The sequence below is a fragment of the Giraffa tippelskirchi genome, chromosome 5, assembly GCF_054371585.1.
Source record: "Giraffa tippelskirchi isolate mGirTip1 chromosome 5, T2T-mGirTip1v1.2.pri, whole genome shotgun sequence".
Classification (NCBI taxonomy): Eukaryota; Metazoa; Chordata; class Mammalia; order Artiodactyla; family Giraffidae; genus Giraffa; species Giraffa tippelskirchi.
This window is the reverse complement of record NC_137279.1, coordinates 153,605,572-153,633,530: the sequence shown is the minus strand read 5'-3', so window position 1 is coordinate 153,633,530 and position 27,959 is coordinate 153,605,572. Positions and strand designations below refer to the sequence as shown.

The window sequence follows — 27,959 nt, the reverse complement described above, 5'->3', positions numbered from 1 at the left end:
TTTTTTGTCTATATTCTCCTTAGTTCCATGAGAGGAGGGATAGTCTGTTTACCAGTATATTTCATAGCACCTAGCAAGAGTGGTCATTGAACATTTTTGAATGAATGGATAAATCAGTTTGGTGTGTTATCATTAAAAGGTGTTATGTGTACAGTCTGCTGTACTTCATAACAGAAAGAAATAAGACATATGCCAGTCTTTAAGCATTTGGAGTATATAATGTCATGGAAAAATGAATTCTTATACCTTTATAGTAATAAAGATTAATCTATGCTTCAGAATTTTAGTTCAGAACTTTAAAGAGCTGAAAAAAATAGTCTGAGTCAAATTTTGTCAGTTGCATTTTGGATCATGTAGCAGTTAAAACTGGCTTAATCCATAAACCTAAGCAATTAAATATTTTGTTATTTTAAGCCAGACAACAGAATTGATCTTAGTGGTAATGGTGTAGAGCTGTTAAAAAGCTTTTCAAGAATGAGTTAAAAAAGCACATGAGGAATCTGGACTCAGAACTATTCTTTAGGAGAGGCTAGAAAGCATTCAAAAGACTAGTATAATTTGCTTGGATGATTCAGAACCTAGGCAAACATCAAAGGAAACAGTTGATTTAAATGTCAGTCATGGTTGCTTCATATATTCATGAAGTGGAAGGCGATTATTTCCAAATATTTGCCTCTGTTTCAAAGAAATTTACCACTTTGGATATATTTTCTTGTTTCTAAATAACCCATCCATGGGATAAAAGGTAAAGGAAGAAAATCTTATATTTTCCATTTTTTCACATTCTATATTACTCAAGTAATTTGAATAAGTAATTACTCAAGAAGAGGTAATCAAGTATGATCAAAATAGGTTATGAGGTGGAATGATTATTATTTTATTTCAGAAAATGAGATGCTATATTTAACTTGTACAAAATTACTAAGGGACTTTGCTAAAATTTTTATCATGTTATGGTCTTTTCCTATTTTTCCCTTTATTCATCCTCCTTCCTCAGTCTGTTACAACCCCAAAATTTGCTTTCACATGCTCCCTTTTTTGGAAAAAGTAATTAAAATAGAATTATTTATAGAATATATACAAAGGGAGAGAAAGACAAGGGAACAAATCTTTATCATTCTTTTCAACCAGATAGTCTTAAACCTTCTCTGAGACTACTTCTAACCTTTCCTAGAGTAATTAAGGCTTAGATGTAAGTAGCATATAGTCACCAGTGCTTTCATCTGTAGCTTACAGCTAAGCTAGAGGGCAAGTATATTGGATTTCCTGTAGTTGTAAACTCTTTAGGTCCAAACCAAACTAGTTTTGTTTTTATTTAAAACAAAAGGAGCAAGATTTTGTCATTGATGACTGATTCACTTTTATAGAAGTAAAACATTATAGTTATGTCAGGAATTGGTAGGGTAGTTTATGCCTGGTACTTTGGTTGCATGAAAAGAACCTTTGGTGTAATTGTGGCAAAATTGTGACAGTTGATTCATTCAGGAGTTATCAGTGACTGCATAGTGTGTAGCTTTAAGTTCGTTTAATATGAATTCTAAAATTTAAGTGAAAACTAGCTTTGATATGTGTTGTTAACATTTGTATGTGTGAATCTTACCAATATAAAAGACATTTTAGTTAAGTTTATCATTTAAATGTTTTAAGAGAATTAGTTGTACAGATTAGAATTTATTGATAATCTTAGAAGAGGTGTCAGAATCATTCCCATAGTAAACTTTGGTTTGTAGGAATGGCGATATGCAGATTTAACTCTGTTTTTCAAATGTACACTTAAAACCCACCATCTCACTTTGAACAGTAGCAATCTGTTTCGGAGAAAGGAGGTCAGGATCAGCTGTATCTTTATTTGTATTTTTGAGAAATCACATTATAACAATGTTAATACTTTAAAGTGCTAAGCACATTTTACTTGGTGAATCTCCAGAGCTAGAGAATAAAGATTAAATGTGAGAGTTTTTTTTTTTTTAAGTATTCACAACACACGAATTATACAGGTAAGAAAAAAGCTCCAGCATGGGTACAAGAAAGAAGAATTCACTGTCTTCACCATCTCTTCCTAGTTTGTTTTATAGTCAAAGCCCAGCCTAAGAGGTTGGTTACCTTAGGAACTGTCACTCTTGTCTCTTAGGCCTTCTTGGCTGAAAATCAGTCTCTTTCCTTCTTCTTCCTAACTTCATTTCCTGGTAAGTCGCAACAGGTATAAAAAGAGAACTATGTCTGTCCACCAAATGGCCCTTGAACAGCCACCGTCTGCTACCATGTGCAGTAAATGACTAATCCCCCGATGTGAGGGAGAGGGAGCCACTTCCTCTGCAGCTAGAAGACAGATACCACTCCATCCTTATAATACTGCTGGTGGTGTTTGGTAACTGTACCCTGTTACTTGAAGATAAAGGTCAAATTTAATTTCAAATACCGTATTTGTCTTTGAAAAGTCTGTGCTCTTTTCACCTCCAACTAGTCTCCCTTCAGCTTATACAGACATGATTGTCCCTCTTTTTGTTATAATACTTAGACGACTTACTTTTTAAAAGCACAGTATGCAAGTATAGTCCACATGCCTGTATTTTTATTCATTTTGTACTGTGTCTGGTTTCCTTATTTTTATAGTCCTGTCAACCCAGCGCGTCTTATTTCACTCTCCCTAAGAATGATGTACACTTAACCTAGGGTCATGTTTCAAGGAAAGGAGTATGTATATGCATATGTATGTAAGGGCTCTGTAAAGCAGTGAGTCAGACTGCCTCTTTAAAACTCAGCTGCACTGTTTAATCAGTTTGTGACTTTGGACTGGCTGTTTAACATGATTAAGCTTCAGTGTTATTACATAGGTGATATATGTAAAGCATTTAGCTAATGTCTGATACATGATAGTCACTCAAATCTTAATAGTTCATAAAATTCTCAAAGAAATCTGTAACAAAACTGTAGCCAAAACTGTGGAGAACTGTGCTTGATCCATAATTTTTTTTCACTCTGCTCCTCCCATTTCTTAACATTTGTATGAATGGAAACACTTTATTGTGATGTTTCAATTAATTTGAGGAAGGCTTCTTAGTATGTGGTAGAACATAGGCTTTGACAGTATAAGCTAATGAGAAAATCTGTTGAACAGGTAACTGATGGGTCCTAGTATATTGTACTGTCAGCCAATTTAATCCTCTTTTTTTTTTGTCAGAGGGGAATAACAACTTTTGCTTTACAGGGTAACATTAGCATTACTTTTTATTTCAAATATTTGGGGCAAATAATAGAAATCCATTTTGAGCAAGCTTAGGCAAAATGAAGATTTAGTTGTAAGGCTCATGTGATTTCATTAAGGGCAGGGGGAGGTCTAGACTTCAGGGACTCCTGTGCCACCAGAACACTTTTTTACATGGTGGTGTCATTTTTCAGTCCAATTTTCATCATATGTTGTAAGCTTTCAGGCTCTAAGATTTATTGCTTGGGATACAGCCTATATTCTTTAGCTACTATTGGTAAAAATCTGGAAACAAGTTATATCAGGCTTGGGTCATGTGCCCTTTTCAAATGAATGGTCAGGGAATGCAGTGATTCCAATTGAGTTAGATGCTGTGAGTCCAGGAGGTAAGTTTTCAGTCAAAATACATGCTTGGAATGGAGGAAAGAATTCTGGAAAAATGAATGTAGAAAGAAAGGATTGGATGACAGACAACAAGAAATGATACTTGAATTTGAAACTGGAGATTCCTCAGCAAAATTGATTTGAGGTTTTATTGTATTTGTGTTTGCTGTTAAGGGCTTCCCTTTATACCTTAGATCAAGTAAGATACTTTTTAATACTATGTGGATCATGGTTGTTACTTACTAATTTGTTGTTTCTAACTTGCTGCTTACTCTTAATAACTTGATATTGGGCAACAGAAATTAAAAGTTCATCCCTAAGAAAAGCATAATACCACTACATATTCTTTTGTTTTCCAGTATTAAGCAAGAATTTTCTTGATGGACTAGGCAGGGGTATTTTGTTGACACATGATAAAACCAACTTTGACTGAAAGTAAACTTTTTAGAAGTTTGTCAAAACTTTTATAGATGTTTATTGTTTTAATATTTTTTAGATATCATATGAATATATATCTAGGTCTAAGGAATATCTGGAACTAGAGAGTCAGTGTCACAAGGATCTCTTGATCACTCTTAACCCATGGTTAAATCTGTTGATTTCTTCTGTCGGGTCCCTTGTTTTTTCTTTACCACAATCACTAATTTAGTTCAAATTCTGATTATACTCACATAAATGATAGCAGTGGATTCCAACGTAGCAAACTAAATTTCTCCCTGCCTAAGTTCATCTTGAATAATGTGTTGTGTGCATAATTTTCCCAAAGCCCTTCTGTAGGATCAGTCACTGTTCAGCAGCTACTCTCAAATGAATCAAAAGTAGACTATAACAGATGCCTTTAGAAAGTAAGTAAAACTAGAGAAAATAGGTTAAAAAAACTAGCCAGCCCTTTCTTTTTTTTAGTTACTGCAAATCAGGGTAACCTGCTTATTCATTTTTTGTTTCTGTATTCATTCAGTTGTTTCTTTGACTTGTCTTGACTTTTCTCTGCCAATTCTGTTACTGTTTCTATAATTCAAGCATTTCTCTTTCAAATACACTGATCAGTCACTTCTGACTCTACTCTGTTCTCTGCTTAGTCAATATTGGGGGTGTTGCTAACTTTTTCTTTGAGAAATGAATTTTTATAAAGCAAGTCACACTTCTCACATGTGTATCCAAGAGAGAAAAAAATCTTGGACTTAACCATGGAAGTCAGATATTCCACTTTTCAAATAGTGGTTTAAAAAAGAAAGAAAAATTCTTTCCATGCTGTTGGTACATTACTTATCTTTTTGACATATAACTGAGCTAGATGTCAGCTGTTAATGACAAGCTTTATTAAGGATAATGATCACAATTTATTATGTTCCACTGAAAAGGCTGGTTTGCCATTACCTTATCCTAGAACTGATGTGAGGGGTTCTCCTGATGGTCTCATACCAACAACATCAATATCACCTGGTACTTTAAAAAATGCAGAAACTCATGCCCCACCTCAGCCCTGCTAATCTTTGAGGTGGAGTTCAGTTGTAAGTTTAAATAAGCCCTCAAGGTGATTCTGTTGCCCTTGAATAAGACAGACCAAAGGTAGAGAGCCTGTTGTTCAGCTGCTAAGTTGCGTCCAACTCTTTGCAACCCCTTAAACTGCAGCAGGCCAGACTCCCTGTCCTTCACTATCTCCCTTAGTTTGCTCAAACTCATGTTTTATTTTATTGGTAATCGTACCTCTTTTGGTGATCTTTCAGTATCAATTAAACGCAGTTGTAAAAATTAAGAGGTAACAGTAGCATATGAAGGTAATCTTAAGGACGAAATAAATATTATGAAACAAGTTGGTGAATTCTCAAGGTCCATGTGAATGTTAGTTGCAAGCCTACGCTAAAGTGTTTTTCTTGGTTTGGCCGTTATTCATAATAGTGACCTCAGTGGCGTCTTGCTCATAGAAGTGACTTCAGTTGCTAAACCTGCTTCTAATTTGCGATGCAGAATGAGTTTATGGAAAATATGAGCTGAGATTAAGAGTTCTAGGTATTACAATAAAGTCTCTGTTAGTACATCATGTTTTTCTCTGCTTGGTTTTCTTATTTACATATAAAGGTACCACTCTCATCTGGTACTTGTAAAGATCAAATAAGATCGTGTAATATCCTCACTTTGTTTTTGTGAAGAAATGAGAATAAAATAGTGAATCAAAGCATTTATCACAAATGCCTGGCATATAGAAGACGTGATGGCAGCTATATGTTATGATTGTTTATTTAACCCATCTTTTCTACATCATATTCTTATTTCTTTCTTGATTTTGAAGTTCTTTTTTCTTAAATCCTGACTCCTAATTCTAAATTTCTGTTTCTTTGTACCAAATGCTTATGCTGGACCAGGTGTCTGGAGGGACTAGATCCTTGAACACTTCAAGCATTGTCTCTTATTATACTTTGAAAGTCACAATAATTAAGTCAGTTAATAAGTATGCCAGCTTGTCATTGATTTCTTTCAGAAACAGATTCACAAACTGATTTATAACTAGAGTATCCATTTACAATATGAAATATTAATAGAAGTGTTAAACAGCATTTTCTTCCTATTTCTTTCTATAAGGAATTTTTTTCAAATTATCGTTATTTGCTTTTTACACACAAATTCTGAGTGATGAGAGTTAACTGTATGATCTAATTATTTAGTATCATCAGGTTATATCCTCCAGTCTGATGTATTCATCCTTACTATAATAGGATATTTCAGACATAGGCTAGACTTGTTTCTGTCCATGAATAAGACTGTGATACTACTGGAGAAATACAAAGAATTATTTCACGATTATCCTTTTTCTAGGTTCTAAACTGACTCAGTTAAGTTTTTCTTCAGAGTGTGTATGTGTCTGTTATAGGTTCAGACTGTTTGGTTAAATTTTCTTTTTATAATTTTGTCATGTTTCCCTGATAATCTGTAACACTTGACTACTGATTAGAGTGAGTACCTTCTGTAGAAATCTCATTTCATTTCATAACATGTGGATATTTCTTCATTTCACCCTCAGGAGGGTGTGCTTTTTGTGGTTGGGGGAGGTTCAGGTCCCTGGCTGAAACAGCCTGGTATACTGTTAAGAGTACAGGCTTTTGTAATTAGATTCAAAATCTGTTTTCACTACTTGTAACTTGTGTGGTTTTTGGAGAAATTGCTTAATCTGCTAGCCTCAGCTTCCTCATCTATGAAATGGAGATAACACAACAGTTTTGTAAAATGTACAGTAAGGATTACATGAAATGATTTTACATAACCCTAGAAAAGAATATATGGCTGATGTAATCCAGTATCATTCATGTATGTCATTGCTGTTTTTAATTTGTTTGGGCTGGGCTCTAAATTTCATCCCCCTTTCTTGGTTTGTTAACTTTGTTTACAGTCTAGTTTCTAATTATTCTATTTCCCCACTCCCAAATTATGTATGGTACTCTTAGTAAATGTGAACTGACTCTTGGTGTACAATCACTGAATTGAAGCAGTAAAGAATAATAAAGATTAGGGTTTTTCTGGTTTCAGAATTATATTGTTTTACTTTTATGATTTGCGAATTCTTGATTACAGTTCTAAGAATAATTCTTTTGTATGAAGATTTGTGAATGATAGGAATACGAAATGTCACCTGTTAAAAATTTAACTTTTGTTTGGTCTATTTAGGAAGGCGACATGCCGATTCATGAACTTCTCAGCCTTTATGGTTATGATAGTACTATTCGGCTACCTGAAGAAGATGAGGAGGAGGAAGAGGAGGAGGAAGATGATGATGAAGATGCTGATAATGATGATAACAGTGGATGTAGTGGGGAAAATAAAGTAAGGTTATACATATATTTTTATCTTCCTGAAGTTAAAATTTTATTGATACCTTGATTTTGATTGCTTGTTTTTGTCATTTCTTTTCACTCTAACTTTAAAGGCAATATATTTAAATATTGAAACTTAAGATATAGACATATGTAATGCAAATTGGAAGTTCTGTGTAATCTGTTCCAGAGAGGCAATAGTTTGCTCTGTCATTCCTGTTTTTTTTTAACGCCTGTTCTAAATAAATTTGTACCAACTTTTAAAACTCTGTTTTTTTAAGTAATAATGGCTAATTGTACTCATTTTTATTTTGTTTTGAAATAACTTTAGGTTTGCATAAGAGGTTCAAAGATAATTCAGTACATCTCTCTGTACTCTTGACTCGACTTCCTCTAATGTTAGCATCTTGTTTAACCATAGTATATTCATGTAGTCTTGTAGTTTTATCTGGAATACTATGACCTTTCATCTGCAGCACTTTTCTTTTTTTCTTAAAGAGATTTAATGTATTATTCCACAGGAAGAGAATATAAAAGATTCCTCAGGTCAAGAGGATGAAACTCAGTCTTCCAATGATGATCCATCTCAATCTGTTGCTTCTCAAGATGCCCAGGAAATAATCCGTCCACGTCGATGTAAATATTTTGATACAAGTAAGTATTATTAGTTACTATTTTTTATATGATTTTTGCTGTTTAATATTTTAGTGTTTTTTTCCATTACTCTGAATTCATTGATTTGGAAATCTCGCTCATCAGTAATGGGATTTTGTTCTAGATTATTAGTTTAGCTGTACTGGGGCCGTGTTGTCCATGAATATGCTACTGTAATTATTATGTGTCACTACGATACCTGGTTTTGAGTATGTTCCTTTTTTTCCACTCTTGACTGTTCTTTAAATCTGTTGTTTCATGGTCATCTTTTTTATTTTTCCCAGTCTTCCATTTTCTGCTTTCTTTGCCTCTCAGTCTAGACATATTTATAAGCATTGCTTTCTCTAACCAATGGTTTCCAAGTCTAAAGAAGTTGTTGGCTCTTGAGGTAGGAATATATTATACAGAGAAAGAACTCTGCTGATGTTTCTACCTCCTCAAAGTCATTGACCAGTAGTCGATACAACATTTAACGTATGTATCTTGAATATTTGCATGTGTCACTACTCCATAATGTTTTCATTCTAAGCAGGAATCCTTACCCTAGAAGTAAGATAAGAAAAACTTAACCATTATTGTTATTAGTTTAAATATATATTTTAAATTTCTGTATTTAAAAAAGAAAAATATTTGAATACAATAACCTCTCCTGAAATGTGGTAAAGTAATAATTGATTAAACATGGCTACTGCTTTGTGTGAATGACTTCTGTTATACATTCTTGTTTAGAGGTCAGTGTAGGGCTGCTGATGATAATTTTATTGTGAATTTTTCTTTTAGAGATATAGTCCAACTGAAAAGTGTTACCACTGCGCAGAGAGATTAATTACATTTAATTATTTGGAGGAAATGTATTTTTCCCCTAGTTAAACCAGGAGCAGGTCCATTGCCAAAGTTTGCTTAAAAGTGGGATACTAAGTGACTGCCTCTTGAAATAATATATCGTAATTCAGATGTTATTTCAGTATGTGTGGAGACCATACATACAGTGCCCATCTTAGCTTTTCCATAGGAAGAATTAATTTCTGTATGTGATGTTACCATTTTGAATTTTGTGTGACATTGTAGAGTGGAGAAGATGCTTACCATCTAATGGTTTTCAGATTTCCTGCTTCTTTATGTAAAGGCATTCTTAGCCCCAAATGTAAACAAATAGCAATTTGCCTGCTCTGAATAAAACAGAAGTTGGGGAGACATACATGCTCTCTCTTCTTGTGTTCCCCCAAAGTGATGTTACAGCATTCTCAGGTGTTTTAAGGAGCACTGTTCAGAAACTATTATTTTGTCCCAACTCTCATTTAATAAGTGAAGAAACTGAGATCATATAGTTTATTCTGGCACCAGGCTGTTGGAAGCAGAATTAGGTTTAGAAACAGATTGTCTTGACTCGGAATCAATTTTTTCCCTAAAGTTTTTTGTAGAGTATTATTTCATGAAAATATAGTTATCTAAGAAGATTGTCCTGAAAGGTCTATGAGTTTTGTTTTTGTTTTAACTGACAGGGTAATATTTGACTAAAAATATCTTGACCTACCTCTGCAAATACCTTCTGGCATATTTAAGTATTTGATGGTAGATGTAAGAATGGACAGGCTAAGCAATCATTTTATAGTACTATTGTCTTACTTATTCTAGATAGTGAAATAGAAGAAGAATCTGAAGAAGATGAAGATTATATACCATCAGAAGACTGGAAAAAGGTAGTTAGAGCCATATTTTCCCAAAACTTAGATAAATTAATATGTAAAGAGCCAAGTATCTTCTTTTACTAAAAGTTTGATAAAGTTGAAGTAAGTCTTTTTGTGACATATGTTCAGACTTTCCCTTAATACATCCAGGTGAGAAATACATAAATTTTCTTATAAATAAAATAACAATATAGAAAAAATCAGACTTTGTTGAAAAAGTTGGTACTCAAAGCAAAATTACAAATCCAAATTTCTAAACTAGTTAGGAACTAGACTTTTGTTAGCTACACTAGAAAAAGTATCACGTGATTTTTTTTTTTTTTTAATCTACTTGAAAAAACAATTGTGGAGGCTATGGTATTAAATAAATTTTGTTTAATGAGTTAGATTACAGGTTTTTCTATCCCATATTAATGTTGATACTCGCAGCTTAAAGTATATTGTGTGAAGAGATAGATTTGGACTTTGGTATAACTATCCATAATTAATTTCTAAAGTGAGTTTAAAGATAATGACATAGTCTTTAAATATAAAATTATATAACAGTGTATAATTAATCCCATGGTTAAACTGAAGAATTTTAAGCTGCTGCCAAACAGTTGACTTATTAGGAAGATGTATCACATTGTTATGTAGAATTGATTAGGACAAATAATCTATAAGAGATGATGTCATACTTATTGAGATAGATACCTGATTTATCTCTTAAAATCTCTGTTGAGGGCTTTTTTTTTCTTTTTGTTTTTTTCTTGGTGTTCTTTTCCCTAGGTCTGATTCTGAATTTAGTGCATAAACAGTCGTTTGTGTGGAAGCAGAATAGCCCAAAATATCAAATCGAATGGCCTTACTGCCCCTTTTAAGTCATGATTGTTTACTTAATTAGTCAATACTTTTGCTCCTTCCTTGTGTTTTGTTTGTTAGTTTCTTTAAAGTTGTCTGGTCCAGATGCCAGGGGCACACTTAAGAGGTAACCACCTTTGTGGATTAAAATAAGGGAAAATCTGTATATTTGTAGTTGCAGCTGGGAAGAGTGAAGTATTCAAAGGAACTTGGACTGTAGTACCCAAGGATTATGGGCTTCAGCCAGAATTGATATATTTATGGGTTTCCAAAGAGATGTTGGTTTCCCTCGTAGCTCAATCAGTAAAGAATCTCTCTGCAGTGCAGGAGACCTGGGTTTGATTCCTGGGTTAGGGAATATCCCCTGGAGAAGGAAATGACACCCACTCCAGTATTTTTGCCTGAAGAATCCCTTGAACAGAGGAGCCTAGTAAACTATAATCCATGGGGGTTGCAAGAGTTGGACACAACTTAACAATTAAACCACCACAAAGGGATGTTTAGAAAAGAGAGACATCCGTGTGGATTAAAGTGGTAAGGAAAGATTATCACAGTGCAGGATGTATTAATTATTAATAACTTGAATGATTAATGAATGAATGATGGAACTGAAGACAGAAAAAAAGGATCACAGAATATACTATTTGTGTGCCCTGTTTGAACAAGTGTTCTTCAGTCATTCCTGATTACTACATCATGCAGAAATTAAAATTAGAAAAGCTGGAAACTTTGGTAATCATCTTAAACTGTTATTTTCTACCACATATCCAAGTTTGTTTTTTGTCCAGTATAAATTGATTTTGTATCTGGAGTATCCCCATAGAGTATTTGATTGAGCCTTGAATTTTTTCTTTTTTTAAATGAAGCAATACAAACTCAAAGGAGGGAGAACATGGGGGAGATAAAGCCCTCATTACTAGGAAGTATTAGTCCCATCCTCAGGAAAATTATGTAATAAAGCAAATCCAGATTTATATAATAAAGTAAATCCAGATTGTCTTATTTTAGTGCAATTTGTAAAAAGCTGTCAGGATTCAGAGATTAATCTTCTAAGGCTTGTAAGATAAAATTAAATTTTTATTGAAACCTGGGGTAGAGGAAACAGCTTTGAAATCAAACCTGAGTTCAAGTTATAGCCCAGAATTTACTAATAGTGTGATCCTAAGGAAACTCATTTTCTTGAGTTTCATCTCCTTACATACAGTATAGAGACAGCAAATTCAGCCTTGTCAAAGTTGGTGAGGATTAAATAAAAATTTTGCATAGATATTTGGTACATAATGCTCCTAAATACTGTTTTCCTTCATTTCCCTACAGAACAAATTTAAGGTGAAAAGTTTCTGAACGCAACAGGAAAGAAGGGAGGTGTCTTTTCTTTACACTAAGCTAGAAATTATCAACCCTGGCTTCATGTTAACATCATTTAAAGAAATTTTAATGCTGATTACCATGGCCTTCATCCAGAGAGTCTAGTTTATTTGATCTAGGATGGATTCAGACATTGAATATTTTTAGAAGCACCCTAGCCAGGTTTGATAACTTGACTATTTATTCTCTGATAGGTGGAGATGAGTTAACTTAAAAGAGGCACAAGAAGTGACAATAGGGTAATATTTTTTATAGTGAAAGATATAAGGAAAATTCCTATGTATGAGTAGAGAAAATGTGTGTGATATTTTTAGAAAAACTAACTGGTTTTCCTGTACAGGTGCAGCAATAAATTTATTACATAGACATTTCTCTGAAGTTACACTAGATAAAATTCTGGTATCAGTGGAAAACAGTAATAGAGAGGAACTCTTCAAATCCGAGGAGTTATTTAAACTTACTAGACCATGATTTTGTACCTTTCCTATGTAAGTCTTTATTCTGAAAATGTAGTAACTGTATTAACATTTAGCCACAGAGAGAAGAGGGCCCATGTAATTAATCTTGGTCCCTAAGTCTTATATTAATAAAATCTCATCAGTGGTGACCTCTAATTGTCGTTCTGAACAGCCAATTTCCCCTAACTTGTGTTTTGACTATATAGGTTGATTACCAGATTTCCTAAAATAAGATTTAATCATGTTTGGGAGAAGTTATGATTTCATCTTACATTGTTTTAATGAAAGTTAGGCACTGATTACCTGTCCATTTGGTTTGAAGTTTTATTTATTTGGCCTCTACTGGGCTTTATTCAAACCGTTTTTGTTATTTCCTTTATCTTAAAGCTCTGGTTCTCAGACTTCATTGTGTGTCAGAATTATATGTATACCTTGTTAAAATACTTAACTGCTGAGTCCCATCCTCATAGTTTCTGGTTCGGTAGGTCTGGGGTAAGACCTGAGTATTTGCATTTCTCACAGTTTCCTGGGGGATGCTGATTCAGAGACCATAGCTTAGAGTGGGTACTCTGAAAATACCTTAATTTGACTTTCTGCTTTTCAGAGTTATCTTACCAGTTGAATTCCAAGAATTCATTTTTATTTCTTTTTCTCCATATTTTAAAGTAAAGTTCATATCCATTGTCTATATTGCATTTCACCCCATTATTATTACTGATACTTTCATCCAATCATATCCAAGCTCTTATCTATTATTAACTCATTCATCCTCACAATACTCCTCTGAGGTAGTTAATTGGTTGTAACTATTTTATGACAGAAACCAGAAACAGTTAACCCAGAAAGATGGTAAATCTAGAAAGTGGACATAAAGTCTGTGTTACTCCATCTTATTAACATTTTATATTTTTTAAAATAGGAGATTATGGTGGGCTCCATGTTTCAAGCAGAGATTCCAGTTGGCATTTGTAGATACAGAGAAAATGAAAAAGGTGGGTCATTAATATATTTACATAGCTGAATTCATGCTTTTAAAAAGCAGGAATTGATGAACTGTTTTTATAATGGGATAAGAACATGACAGTTTATTTGTTACCTCATGATTTATGAAAGAAGACCCCTGCGCCATATCTGTAAGGAATATTTTCTGTTTCTTCACTTTTGTTCATAGAAGTCTAGCCAAGAAAAAGAAAAGTGAATACTTCTTTGGTATTGTATTAGATGACTTAAGACATTCTTTTAATCTTTTTTTATATTTTAAATACTCTATATATATCCTTTTATAACCTTTATAATTTATATTTTAAAAGGTTATTTTGTTTCAGTGGAAGCCATTGACAGATTTTAAAAAAGCTTAAGTGTAAACAGCTGATATAAAAAGCTTATTTGCTCCTGAGATTTTTAATATTATTAATATGGAGTGTTTTGCTGTTTGTGTTATTTAATTTGGAAAAACAAACTTGTGTACTTAAATTTTGTATGATTTTTTGTTCATTTTTTTGTCTAGTAGTGCTAAGATAAGTCATAAAAATTAAATACTTGAACTTCTGAAAACAGAATACTTGAGGATTTATTTTTTTTAAGTCTATTTCAAATTATCCACTTTGGGAAAGTTCCAGAGAGAGAGAGAGTGTGTGTGTGTGTGTTTAATGAGTTCATGGGCAGTGTGACATCACTCAGTGTTAGAAATCTTTCTTCATTTCTTTTATTTTTGTTTTCTTTTCCACATTTCAGCTTACATATGCAGAGCCCCTGGGAGTTATAAAAGTCTTCTTGTTTGTTTTCTTTTTAACATTCTCTCTGAAAACTTACTTTATATTCTAAGCATCTGCTTTCAGGGCAGAGCCCCAGATCAGAAGTAGTTAACGGGAATATCACAGGCTCTAGTAAATTCTAGTGACAACGGAAATGTTTTAATACACTAGTAATATCTTTCAAGTTAATTTCTGAAACATATAGGAACATTATAGGTATCAATATGGAGTGACCTTATTGTTTACTGAAATTCTGTGCACTGCTGCTGCTGCCGCTAAGTCGCGTCAGTCGTGTCCGACTCTGTGCGACCCCTTAGACAGCAGCCCACCAGGCTCCTCCGTCCCTGGGATTCTCCAGGCAAGAATACTGGAGTGGGTTGCCATTTCCTCCTCCAGTGCATGAAAGTGAAAAGTGAAAGTGAAGTCGCTCAGTCGTGTCCGACTCTTCCTGACCCCATGGGCTGCAGCCTACCAGGCTCCTCCGTCCATGTGGTTCCCAGGCAAGAGTACTGGAGTGGGGTGCCATTGCCTTCTCTGAATTCTGTGCACAGTTTTTGTAAATCATTGTAATTGTGTGCAAAAATGAATGATCCATTGGGTTTTCTATTTTTTTGTACATGGCAAATTAATGTTAGAGTTAAAGACAGTTTTAATTATTTCTTAATATGTTTGTCTTTTAACATTTTTGCCTTATTAGATATCACAGTGAATAGTGATTCCAATTTTGGTTTAATGTTTTTCCATTTTAGCATAATTTTAGAAAGCAATCACTTCCTTTTTTTTTTTCCCAGGAAGCTTTCTTACTCTAAGAATTTAAGCATGTTACATTGTGGATCAGATGAGATTTAACACAGTTACTGCCTTAGAGCAGTCACTGTGGTTCAGGTCCTTTCCTCTGTTTTGTAGTTATATAATAGAAATTCATACTTTTTGTCATGATATCAACAATTCATCTGCACTTAGGTTAACCTGTGCACACAAACCAAACTCTTGTTAAACTATTCAGTAAACCACACTATTAGAAATAAAACTGTCAAAGGGATAGTGCTGATGAGAGCCTTTTTTCCTTATAGAAAAAGTTTTGTAGAGTATTTTTCATCGATCTGGTGAGCACATTCAAAAGGGTGAGCATTTAGTTTGGGTGATTTTGATATTGAGTCACAAGACTTAAAGATATCTTGGTATCCACACAGTAAGAAGTTCTTTGATAGATTGATTAGAATTTTTCATTGCTTTAAGGAAACCCTATACTGAGTATCCTGAAGAGATATTGATAAAGCTTTTCTCTTAAATTTATGTAAATGATCATTTATAGTTAACAGTATATTATAATCATTTGTTTATTCAGCTTTGAATCCTTAGTATACCTCTAATGATCTAAAACATAGACACTTAGTAAACATTTGAGTTACTCAATCGGTACAGAATAGTGTTAACAGAACTTATATGGAGTCAGTGAACTTAAGGCTATCTAGGCATTTGGCCTTGGATGGATTACTTAACTGCTTCTTTTTCTCCTCATCTATAAAATAGCAAGTATTTTAAATAGTATTTAAAATAGCAAGTATTTATAGAATTTTTTCTCAGGAGTTACATATGATTTTGTTATGTGTGGCACTTAGGGGCACAGTGTTTGGCACATAGAAAATGCTCGATAAATAACTTTAATGTCCAGTAAATCATTAATCTTATCCTTATGTTTAGGTTTTATTATTCAGATTTTCAGAAAGTATCCATTTATGCTCTTTTGCTTGCAGGTGACAAAGTTTAAACTGAGTTCAGTTAGCTTTAGCAAAAAAGAATTTACTTGATTGCTTTACTGGGAAGTTCTGGCTAATCGGTCTTCAAATAAAACTGGATTTAAGGCTTTTTATGATATAAAATATCTCTCCTTTGCCTCTTTCCTTTATTGTCAGACAAGGTAGGATGGCTCCTGGGAGCTCATGACTTACACTTTTCACAATCCTAGTCAGGAACCAGGAAAAATGAGAACTTGCCCATCTCGCTTTGCTCCAGCAAAAGTCCTGGAGAGAGCTTCTATTGACTCAGCTTGAATCTTACCCAACCAGAAGTAATTACTGTGACCCAAGAGATGAGTGAGTACTCTGGCTCATTTATCGCTTCTTTGGGCTCTAGGGTGCAGTGTCAACCCTACTCAGACTGTATGAAAAGGGTTTAATTTGCAAAAAAGTTCGCTGGGCGTATGAAAACCATGATTGTTTCTCCATGTACTAAAAACTGAGTAAATGCTGTATCTTTGAGATAATTCTAAATAATTCAGATGCTTGGTAAACATCTTAAAATGCACAGGACCCCTTTCCCCAAACTAAGAGTTCTCTGGCCAAAGGTGTCAGTAATGCTAAAACTGAGAACCCATTACTAGATTAGTTGAGAATTAGATGGGCTACTTAGGAAAAAAAGTCAAAGAAATAAGGTATTCCCAAATTTTCATGCTTGCATGATGTAAGTTTTAGAGTAAAATTACACAGCACTAACAGAGGAATGTGTGAATTGTTGTTTCTAATGAACATTAGACAAATTATTGATTCTTAAGTCACTTACTGAAAAATGAACACATATATTACCCTTAGTTGATAATAATAATACTGTTGAAACAGGCAGTTCAATTAATCTACACGTAGGAAAAGCTCAGCTAGACAACTTAAAATTCATGTCATTAATCACAGTGTGACCTTTTAAGAATGTGGAAATTTCTATGGTAAACCACATTATTACATCTTGCTAATTATGTTTTAGCATTTCATCTTCATAATATATTGATTAGGTAGAATTTTTACTTGAGCCTTAAAATGTGATGACACAGAAACCAGAGGTTAATAAATTCATTTATTTATTCACATTTATTTGTAGTCACTAGGGATTTCCCAGATTGTCAAAGTTTATGATTTTGTGGTAGTAGTTTTGCAGTTTTCTGCATTAGTCTTTCCCCTTGTCATCCCCAACACACACATAATGAACTTTGTTAAATTATTTTGAATTCATTTTGCCTATCTGACACACTTAAAAATGCCATAAAAAGCACTTCCCCAATTAACCTGTGTTAATACATTATGTGAGCTCTTGCTTTCTGAACTCTTTCACTTATTTATAATCACTTGTAAATTATTTTTCAGTAATATAAGGTAGATATACTTATGATTGCTTTTTAAAAGTCCTAATATTTAAATTTGGTAATTCATTAGAATGAAGTAGTTTCAGAAGATGCTGTTACATTTCAGTGATTGGGATCTTTCAAAATCCAGCGTGTTCATGAAGTTATACTAATGATTTATAATGGAGTATTTTTTCTTTCTATTGCTGTTATATTTATAGAGGTTAATGTCATATTTATAGAGATCATTCCTCCATATTTTCTTGTGTTTTATCATAGAAGTCGCGTTTCTCTTGGCATTTAGTCATTCTTCAATAGACATTTAATAAATATCAACTGTGTTTCCTGTTCTGTTTAGAGCATAGTCAAAAGTCATATTTTATTTAGAATATAAACTCAACTGCCAAATAATCCATCTACTTCTGGAACCAATTAAGGCAGTGTGGTTTATTCTTTGAGAATTCTAGCTGTTCTCAACTGTGTCATTTAAAAAAACATTTTTTTAACAATTTTATAGTTTCATTTTTGGCTGTGCTGGGTCTTTGTAGCTACGTGGGCTTTTCTCTACTTGGGGCAGGTGGGGGCTACTCTTCATTGGGATGCATGGCCTTCTCATTGCGGTGGCTTCTCTTGTGAAGCACGGACTCTAGAGCACGTGGGCTTCGGTAGTTTTGGTTCCTGGGCTCTAGAACACAGGCTTAGTAGTTGTGGCACACAGGCTTAGTTGCTCTGTGGCACATGGAATCTTCCTGGACGAGGAATCAGTGTCATTTTTAATATAGTAATTGTGTAACATTAAGTATCATATTCTCAGGGTTAGCCTGTCTGGCTGAGGTGCATGCATGTTCAATTGCAGTCATGTCTGTCTCTTTGTGATCCCATGAACTATAGCCTGCCAGGCTTCTTGTCCATGGAATTCTCTAGGCAAAAATACTGAAATGGGTAGCCATTCCCTTCTTCAGGGGATCTTCCTGACCCAGGGATCAAACGTAGGTCTTCTGTATTTCAGGCAGTTTCTTTGCCGTCTGAGCAATGTCTGTGTACTCAGTTTAAATAAGGATGTGTTTGTAACCTGTGACTTGGGACTTCCAGACTGACTCCAGAAGTATCTCTCAGGTAGCGTGTGCTTTCATAGGCCCAACCTGGGAGTATCTGGACAAACACTGGGGACTCAGGGACCCACCCTCCATTGTCTTCTTCCTGAATCAGGGTTTCGTTGTAAGGCACTGTTCATCTCTCACTCTCGCGCCAAGAATATATGGACTGTAGTATGGAAACAGGCTGAGCAGAGCCCAGAAATCAATAGCAGTATATCCAAATTCCCTTTATCATGGGAGTTTATTGTATTTACAGTTTAGAGAGTTTCACTAGGATTATACCAGTGGGTTAGAAAAGGAATGCGGTTTACTAAGGAAAAATTTATAAAGATTATCTTTTGATCTGTGCTCTTGGAAATCAAGGGTATAATATTTTGAAGTGTTTGTGTGTAGTGACTGGAGTGGGTAGGGATAAAGTAATTTATAAGAAAACACTTAACACAGTACCTGGTATGTGTCAAACAAGGAAGTTTGACACTGTCAGCTATCCTTTGACTCTTAAATTCGAGTCTTAAAAAGACTCTTAAAAAGACTCTTAAAGTCTTTTCTCTAGCTGGCTCCTTTCTATTGGCATCTAGGTGGTTATGTCTTCTATCTTGGGCTTCCCCGGTGATTCAGTGGTTAAGAATCCGCCTGCAATGCAGGAGCCACAGAAAGACAGGGGCTCAATCCCTGGGTCAGGAAGATCCCCTGGAGGAGGGCAAGGCAACCCACTCCAGTATTCTTGCTGGGAGAATCCCATGGACAGAGGAGCCTGGCAGGCTGAAGTCCATAGGATCACAAAGAGTCAGACACAATTGAAGTGACTTAGCATGCACTCACATCTCCTATCTTTAAACACAAACAAACAAAACCAAAAAGTTCTTCAGCTATGGTTCTTCTCTAGCTACTTACTCTGTCTTCCTCCCTCATAGTGGGACTTTTTTTCAAAAGAGGTTTCTGCTTCTTCACCTTCTATTTCCTCCTCAGTCCTCTATAGTATGGCTTTGGCTTCCATTTCTGCACAGAAACAGATTTTTAAAGATTCCCTTCTTCATTAGTAAATCCAGTGCACTTTTAAAATCTTCATCCTGGGGAGAACAAGATGGCGGAGGAGTAGGTGGACATGGAGTACATCTCTCTCCATGGATACATTCAGGAATACACTTTCAGACATAGAAGTGCATCCAGAACACCAGCTGAGAGCGGACAGGAGTACCTGACCAGAGGAAAAGAATATATAGAACCACCAAAAACTTGGTAGGATGAAGCAACTAGGGGGAGAAATGGGAGTGTTAGTAGGACTGGACCTGCCCTCAGCGGGTGGAGGACCTGAAGCAGAGGTCTGATCCTCACACTGGGGCAATTGTCTGAGTCAGGGGAGAAACATCTAAGGCTGAGAGTGAAATAGCTGATCTGTGGCAGCCTAAGTGGAATGAGAATCAGACAGTCCTTGCTGTAGCCATACATACCCTAGACAGGGACGCACGTCCCCTGGAAGATGCAGTGGCTGGGAGCTGGAGTTTAGGGATTGTGGAGCAATCCCAGGGCAGGGTCTGCTGTTGACTGTGGAGAGACAGATCTAGGGAATGTGAGGGAGGAGATTGTGGTGGGAAATGCCTGTGGAGGAAAGCCAGGCAGCCATGGAGCAAGGTGATACGTGTAGGGAGTGGAGCCATCACCATAGCCTCTCTCTCCCCACACTGCCAGCATTGGCAGCTGAACAGTAGAGAGGCTGACCCATCAAACGCCTGACGCACTGAACTACAGAGCAGGACCCCAGCCAGGGGGCCCCTCTATGTGCCTGATGCTCTGAACAGTAGAGAAGGACCCCAGGCAAGGGAGCCCTCTAAGTACCTGAACAGGCAGAGCTATGGAGAAAGACTGGCTAAAGAGGCCTTCTGATCGCCAGCTACAAGAGGCTCGAAAAAAGACTCTGATAGGGGCATAATGCTTGTGGCAGAAGCAGTCAGTGTCCCTGCACAACTTGGCGCCACCAGGGTTCCCACAAGCCAAGCAGCTGTGTCACCTTCACGCTCAACTCTCAGTGGGGCAGAGCTGCCACAGGCAAAAAAGTCTTGAGTCTGTGCGCTCAAGGTCGCTTCGGTAGTGTCTGACTCTTTGCGACCCTGTAGACTGTGACCTGCCAAGCTTCTCTGTCAGGGAGGGGGGTTCTCCAGGCAAGAATACTGGAGTGTATTGGCTAATACTGGTTGCCATACCCTTCTAGAGTGCTAATATTTCCTGCTGTCCTAGCCGCCAACTCCCCTGAATACCTGGTGCTGCCAAAACCCATGTCACCCAGCTACATTACCTTCACACCTGGCCCTCACAGGGGCAAACCCAAGTCCTCCATGACAGCCCCAGGAGCAAACCCCAGTGGATGACCCACATCCAGAGGTGGAAATAAAACCACAATTGAAACCCAGGGGTAGTGTGGCTAAGGAAGAAGACCTAAAACCTTCCCACCAGCTGTACAAGCTGCAGATTAAATCCACACGATCAACTGGCCAGACTCTTGTGTCTGTGGAATATATAAAAGGTCATTGAGAGCTCCCACAAAAGAAAACACACTAGTCCTGTTAGCTGTGGACATTGGAGGCAAGAATACACAGGAGTAGGACCAGATAAGAATCTGAGCTGCTCCCACAGCAGGTCAGCGATCAGCACAGTGTTGGAGGGCATCCTGGGGAGGTGAGTGGACAGTAACTCCCAGTGAGGGAAAGGACTCTGACAGCAGTGACTCAAGTAAAACATTTATTATTCTTATGTTTTGACTTGTTCTGTAGATTCTTTTGAATTTTTTTTCTTCCTTCCCACCCCCTCTGTTGTAGTTGTCGATTTTATTGGCACTGTGAAATCTAACTAAGCTTTTGAGCTCCGCCCCCCCCCCCTCAGTCATGTTTTTTCCTCAGTCACATAAAAAAAACATCTTTAATTGTTATAAACTTCTGCCTCTACGTTGGGCTTCTGCAGTTCTGTGGAGTTTTCCCCCTTTTTTTTTTTTCTTTTTTTTTAATTTTAATGTTTTAAACATACTGTTTTTTCTACATTTATTCCTTTGTTTGCTTTTCCTACTGTTCTTTTCCCCTTGCAGTTAATATTTAATGTATATAAATCTTCTTTATCTACCTCTTTGTAAACTTGCATATCTATTCTTTCTTTCTTTTCTTTCTCGCTTTTCCTCAACATATTTGTTAGTTTTATCTTCCTTGCTTTATTCCCCACTTAGCACCTGCTTTAGTTTTGTTTTCTAGTTTGTGCTTTAGTTAGTTTTGTTCCTAACTGGTAAATATAATTTTTGATTTTCTTTGTTCGCCAGGTCAATCTACTGTACTTTATTTTTGTTGGACTGTTTTGACTTTACTCATGGATGTATATATATATATATGTTCCATTATTTTAATTATTATTTGCCTGATTTTGTAACTGCCCTTTGTCTGGGGTTCATCTTTGGCCTCTCATTTTTGGATATTTGTTTTAATCTCAGTTAATGCCATGACAAACCACTTGTGAAATCTTCATTCCTGACCAGAGATCAAGTCCTGAGCCTTTGGAGTGGGAGCACTGACTCCAAGACCCTAGACTATTGGAGAACTAACCCTAGGGAGTATCACATAGTGAGAACTCACACAATATATATACTCACTTGAATGTAAGACCTAGCATCACTCAACCACCAGTAGCACCCTATGCAGGATGCCTCATCTAAACAACAAACAAAACAAAAATACAAACCCAGTCATCAGAAGACAGGATTACCACCTCACTCCACCTTGCCCATCAGAGGAAAAACAAACAAAAACTCAGCACAAATCTCACCCTATTAAGCTTACACAAACCACTGGACCAACCTTAGGAGGGCAGAAACCAAAGGAAAGAAAGAATTTATCTTGACGTCACCTTGGAAAAGGAAACCTCAAACACAAGTTTGAAGAAAAAAAAGAAAATGCAGAGAAATACTGCACAAATGAACAAACTAGAAACACAGAAGTGAAAATAAATGAAGAGGAAATAGACAAACTACCTGAAAATTCAGAATAATCATAATAAAGATGATCAAAAACCTTGAAAACAAAATGGAGCAAATGCAAGATCAATTAACAGACCTAGAAGAATTAAAGGATAAACATACAGAGACAGACAACACAGTTACTGAAATTAATAAATCTTGGTAATGCTCTAGGAGGAATCAGTAGCAGAATATCTGAAGCAAAAGAACAAATCAATGAGCTGGAAGATAAAATGGTGGAAATAACTTCTACGATCAGGAACAAAACAAGGGTGTCCACTTTTACCACTATTATTCAACATAGTTCTGGAAGTCCTAGCTACAGCAATCAGAGAAGAAAAAGAAATAAAAGGAATCCAGATCAGAAAAGAAGTAAAGCTCTCACTGATTGCAGATGACATGATACTGTGTGTAGAAAACCCTAAAGATAGTATCAGAAAATTACTAGAGCTAATCAGTGAATTTAGCAAAGTTGCAGGATACAAAATCAATACACAGAAATCACTTGCATTTCTGTATACTAACAATGAAAAATCAGAGAAATTAAGGAATCAATCCCATTACCATTGCAACAAAAAGAATTAAATATCTAGGAATAAACTTACCTAAGGCGACAAAAGAAATGTACACAGAAAATTATAAGACACTAATGAGAGAATTCAAAGACAACATAAACCAATGGAGAGATATTCCATGTTCCTGGGTAGGAAGAATCAATATTATGAAAATGACTATACTATCAAATGCAGTCTACAGATTCAATGTGATCCCTATCAAATTACCAATGGCTTTTTTCACAGAACTAGAACAAAAATTTTCACAATTCATATGGAAACACAAAAGGCCTTGAATAGCCAAAGCAGTCTTGAGAAAGAAGAATGGAGCTGGAGGAATCAACCTTCCTGACTTCAGATTATACTACAGAGCTATAGTCATCAAGTCAGTATGGTACTGGCACAAAAACAGAAATATAGACCAATGGAACAAGATAGAAAGCCCAGAAATTAACCAATGCACCTATGGGAACCTTATTTTTGACAGAGGAGGCAAAAATACACAATGGAGCAAAGACAGCCTCTTCAATAAATGGTACTGGGAAAACGGGACAGCTTCGTGTAAAAGAATGAAATTACAACACTTCCTAACACCTACACACAGATAAACTCAAAATGGGTTAAAGACCTACATGTAAGATCAGAAACTATAAAACTCTTATTAGAGTAAAACATAGGCAGCACACTCGACATAAATCAAAGCAAGATCCTCTATGACCCACCTCCTAGAGTAACAGAAATAAAAACAAAAGTAAACAAATTGGACCTGATGAAACTTAAAAGCTTTGCACAGCAAAGGAAACTATAAGCAAGGTGAAAAGACAACCCTCAGAATGGGAGAAAATAATAGCAAATGAAACAACTGACAAAGGATTAATTTCCAAAATATACAAGCAGATCATACAACTCAATGACAGAAAAACAAACAACCCAATCAAAAAGTGGGGAAAAGATCTAAACAGACATTTCTCCAAAGAAGACATACAGATGGCTAACAAACACATGAAAAGATGCTCAAGATCACTCATTATTAGAGAAATGCAAATCAAAACTACAATGAGATACCACCTCACACCGGTCAGAATGGCCATCATCAAAAAGTCTACAAACAGTAAATGCTGGAGAGGGAGTGGAGAAAAGGGAATGCTCTTGCACTGTTGGTAGGAATGTAAATTGATACAGCAACTATGGAAGACAGTATGGAGATTTCTTAAAAAACTAGGAATAAAACCACTATATGACCCAGCAATCCCACTCCTAGGCATATACCCTGAACAAAACAAAATTGAAAAAGATACATGTATCCCATTGTTGATTGCAGCACTATTTACAATAGCTAGAAAATGGAAGCAACCAAGATGTCCATTGACAGATGAATGGATAAAGAAGTAGTGGTACATATACAGGATGGGGTATTACTCAGCCCTAAAAAGAAATGCATTTGTGTCAGTTCTGAAGGTAGATGAACCTAGAACCTATTATACAGAGTGAAGTGAGTCAGAAAGAGAAAGATAAATATCGTATTCTAATGCATGTATACGGAATGTAGAAAAATGGTACTGAAGAATTTATATACAGGGCAGCAGTGGAGAAACAGACATAGAGAATAGACTTACAGACATGGGGAGAGGAGAGGAGAGGGTGAGATGTATGGAAAGAGTAACATGCAAACTTACATTACCATATGTAAAATAGATAGCCAACAAGAATTTGCTGTATGGCTCAGAATACTCAAACAGGGGCTCTGTATCAATCTAGAGGGGTGGGATGGGATGGGAGATGGGAGGGAGGTTCAAAAGGGAAGGGATATATGTGTGCGTATGGCTGATTCATGTTGAGGTTTGAGAGAGAACAAAATTCTGTAAAGCAATTATCCTTCAATAAAAAAATTAATTAAAAATTCTTCATCCTGCTTATTTAACAGAATTTTAAAAGTCTATTATTTTCTGAAGCATTTTTTCCCTTTGCTGCTATATTGCCATACTTTTGATATTTTGTCTGTCTTGTTCCTTCTTAATTTTGTTTGTTTTCATCTTCCTGTCATGTAGAATTCCATAAGGCTCTTGTCTTGGTTTCTTCTCCACTCCTCTCACTTTAAAGATTTTGATGAAATTTGGCCTTAAGTCTTCTTATAATGGAAATTCAGATGAAACCTAAATGCTTTTTTTAAAAAAAAATAATGACTTTTGTTACATGAAAATGATTTACACTTACAACAGTACGTTTTCAAGCATCATGGAAAAGTACAAAGATGTAAGAAAAAATTGTCCCAAATCCCACCACCAGGAAATAAGCAGTGTTGACATCTGGTGAGCATTGTTTTAGACATCCCTATTCGGAAATCATAATTATAGTTTAACATTATTTAATGTGTCACAGTTGTTTTAAATTGCTTTAAATCCCTAAAACCTTGTTTAATAGGGTTGTTTCCCCATTTCACAGATGAGGCAGAAAGAAGGGAAGTAACTTGCCAGGGTCATACAGATATTACTAGTTAAGTGTTGGTAGTACTATCCAAGTGCTTCCCTGATGGCTTAAAGAATCCACCTGCAGTGCGGGAGACCTGGTTTCAGTCCCTGGCTTGGGAAGATCTGGAGAAGGGCATGGCAACCCACTCCAGTATTCTTGCCTGGAGAATCCCCATGGACAGAGGATCCTGGTGGGCTACAGTCCATGGGGTCACAAAGAGTCGGACACGACTGAGCAACTAAGCACAGCACAGCGCAGTCCTGTTGAAGCTAAGAGAGCTTGGAATTTGGTAAATCAGACCAGATCTAAAAGGGGCATCCAGTGGTACCTGTCTGTTTAGATTGCTTAAATCACTTATAAATATTGCCTCAGAATGAAGTCAAGCAGGTAGTGGGACCACGTTTTACCTCTTAGTTGTCAACATTTTGGCTCTAAGTATGAGTTATTTGTTCAATATGTGTTAACACAAACATGTCTCAATTTTTGGTGTTATTTTTAACATTATATTTTACTAATTTAGTATATGAAAATGATGATCAGCTCCTGTGGGACCCTGAATACTTACCAGAAGACAAAGTGATTGTATTTCTTAAGGATGCATCTAGAAGAACAGGTGATGAGAAAGGTGTAGAAGCAATTCCTGAAGGATCTCACATAAAAGACAATGAACAGGTACATGAATAAGAAATAACTTAAAATTTTCCCAAAATACATTAACTACATATATGTATAAGTGCTGTCACAGTATTTTTCTATCCACCAATGTTCCTATACAGATGGTCTCTGACTTAAACGATCAGCCTAAAATTTTTTGACTGTATAATTGTATGAAAGCAATATGCATTCAATAGAAATCATGCTTTGAATTTTGATCTTTGCCTGGGCTAGGGTTGAATATCTCTTGTGATGCTGGGCAGTGGAAGAAAGCCATACCTCCCAGTCAGTCATGCAATCACAAGGGTGAACAACTGATACAACCATTCTGAATCCATACAACCATTTTTTTTTTGCTTTCAGTACAGTATTCAGTAAATTATGTAGTATAGACAACAGTTTATTATAATACAGGCTTTGTGTTGGATGATTTTGCCCAGCTGTAAGCTAAGTAAGTATGCTGAGCACATTTAAGTTAGGCTAGACTAAGCGATGATGTTCAGTAGGTGAGGTGTATAAAGTACATTTTCAGCTTAACATATTTTCAACTTAGAATGGGTTTTTTAGGACCCCTTGTAAGTACAGAAAGTTCTGTAATGTCATCAGCAGAGAGTCTGAGGTTGTAATCTGCATAATATACGTAGTATTGACAACACTCGTTGGTATTTTAGCCTCAGTAGAAATTTTGATGTTTTGCCTGTATGTATTTTGAACTTCCGTTGCACATCCGAGAGAATCTGTGGATATCATTAAGCTGGGAATACTCATCTGGGATAATGTAATTCTTTACCTAGTAGAACAGTGCCTACCATGAACCTAATAACAGCATTATATACTTTACCTTTTTCACCAATGCTTTTCTTTTCTGATTGTTTAAAATTATCTTTGAATAGGAACAAAAAAAAAGGACTTGTGATTATTATGATTTCCTTTTATTTCTAAATTCCTAGAAAACTATGCCGCTGCTAGAGGTTTGCTTATCCAGTATTTTCTACATATTTAGAGGCAGTTAATTATCAGGAATGAATTATGTTTGTTTTTCTTTAGTGTTTTTTATGTTGCACTCACTGGAATTATTTGTCCTCCAGAAAGGATGGAGACACTGTATCTACAAAAGCCTTTACTCAGTTAAGAAATTGTCACTTTGAATTGTTCATAGTCCAGGTTACATATTGAAGCCTTTTATTTTTCTAGGCCTTATATGAATTAGTTAAATGTAATTTTGATACAGAAGAAGCATTGAGAAGATTAAGATTTAATGTAAAAGCAGCTAGAGGTAAGCATATTAAATATTAACTTGTTTTCATGATATAGCAGAAGTTTAAAACTTATGCTATTAAATTTTTTGAAATTTTAAAGTTTAAAAATTAACTAAGTATATCCTAAATTTAATAATATTAATCTTTCTGAATTTAGTAAATATTTGTTGGATAATAGTTTGTCATAACTTTTGTTAAATAACTTGTATATAACATAAGTATTACACAAGGCATTATGGGGAATGGGGTTAATATTGTCCTTTCCTTTATGAGAAAATAAGAGCATTTAAATAAAAACACATAATGCCTTTCAGTTTCAAGGCATTTATAAATATTTTCTTACTTGAGCTTGGTAATGGTCCTGTGAACTGAGTAAAGTGACAGATGTTACCTTCACTTTAAAATTGATAAGAACTGAGGTCTCTTTGCTGAGGCAGCATGATTCATAAATAATGAAGCCATAGCTAAAATTCTTTTGTTACTCTAAACTGGCTCCCACCCCACTTCACTAAGAGTACTGTTTATATATCATTGTGTAACCAGTGAAAGAGCATTCATTCAGCAAAAATTGAAGGGCCTGCTAGATTGTGAGGATTTAACTATAAACAAGGTCCCTGACCTCTTGGTGCTTGGAGCCTAAGTAGGAAAGCTGAAAAATAGTTCTGA

The 27,959-nt window shown here is 35.6% G+C and overlaps 1 protein-coding gene across 50 annotated transcripts in view; it reads left to right on the top strand.

Moving 5' to 3' along the window:
• MIER1 (MIER1 transcriptional regulator) overlaps positions 1-27,959 on the top strand; it is a 64,724-nt gene that overhangs the window by 22,078 nt on the left and 14,687 nt on the right. For all 50 annotated transcript variants that reach the window (XM_081490812.1, XM_081490769.1, XM_081490792.1 and 47 more), the window contains 6 exons: positions 7,250-7,405; positions 7,917-8,049; positions 9,685-9,749; positions 13,323-13,395; positions 25,901-26,052; positions 27,229-27,310. In XM_081490812.1, coding sequence (XP_081346938.1) covers positions 7,259-7,405; positions 7,917-8,049; positions 9,685-9,749; positions 13,323-13,395; positions 25,901-26,052; positions 27,229-27,310 — 652 coding nt within the window. In that variant the 5' untranslated portion in view covers positions 7,250-7,258. The remainder of the gene's footprint in view (positions 1-7,249; positions 7,406-7,916; positions 8,050-9,684; positions 9,750-13,322; positions 13,396-25,900; positions 26,053-27,228; positions 27,311-27,959) is intronic.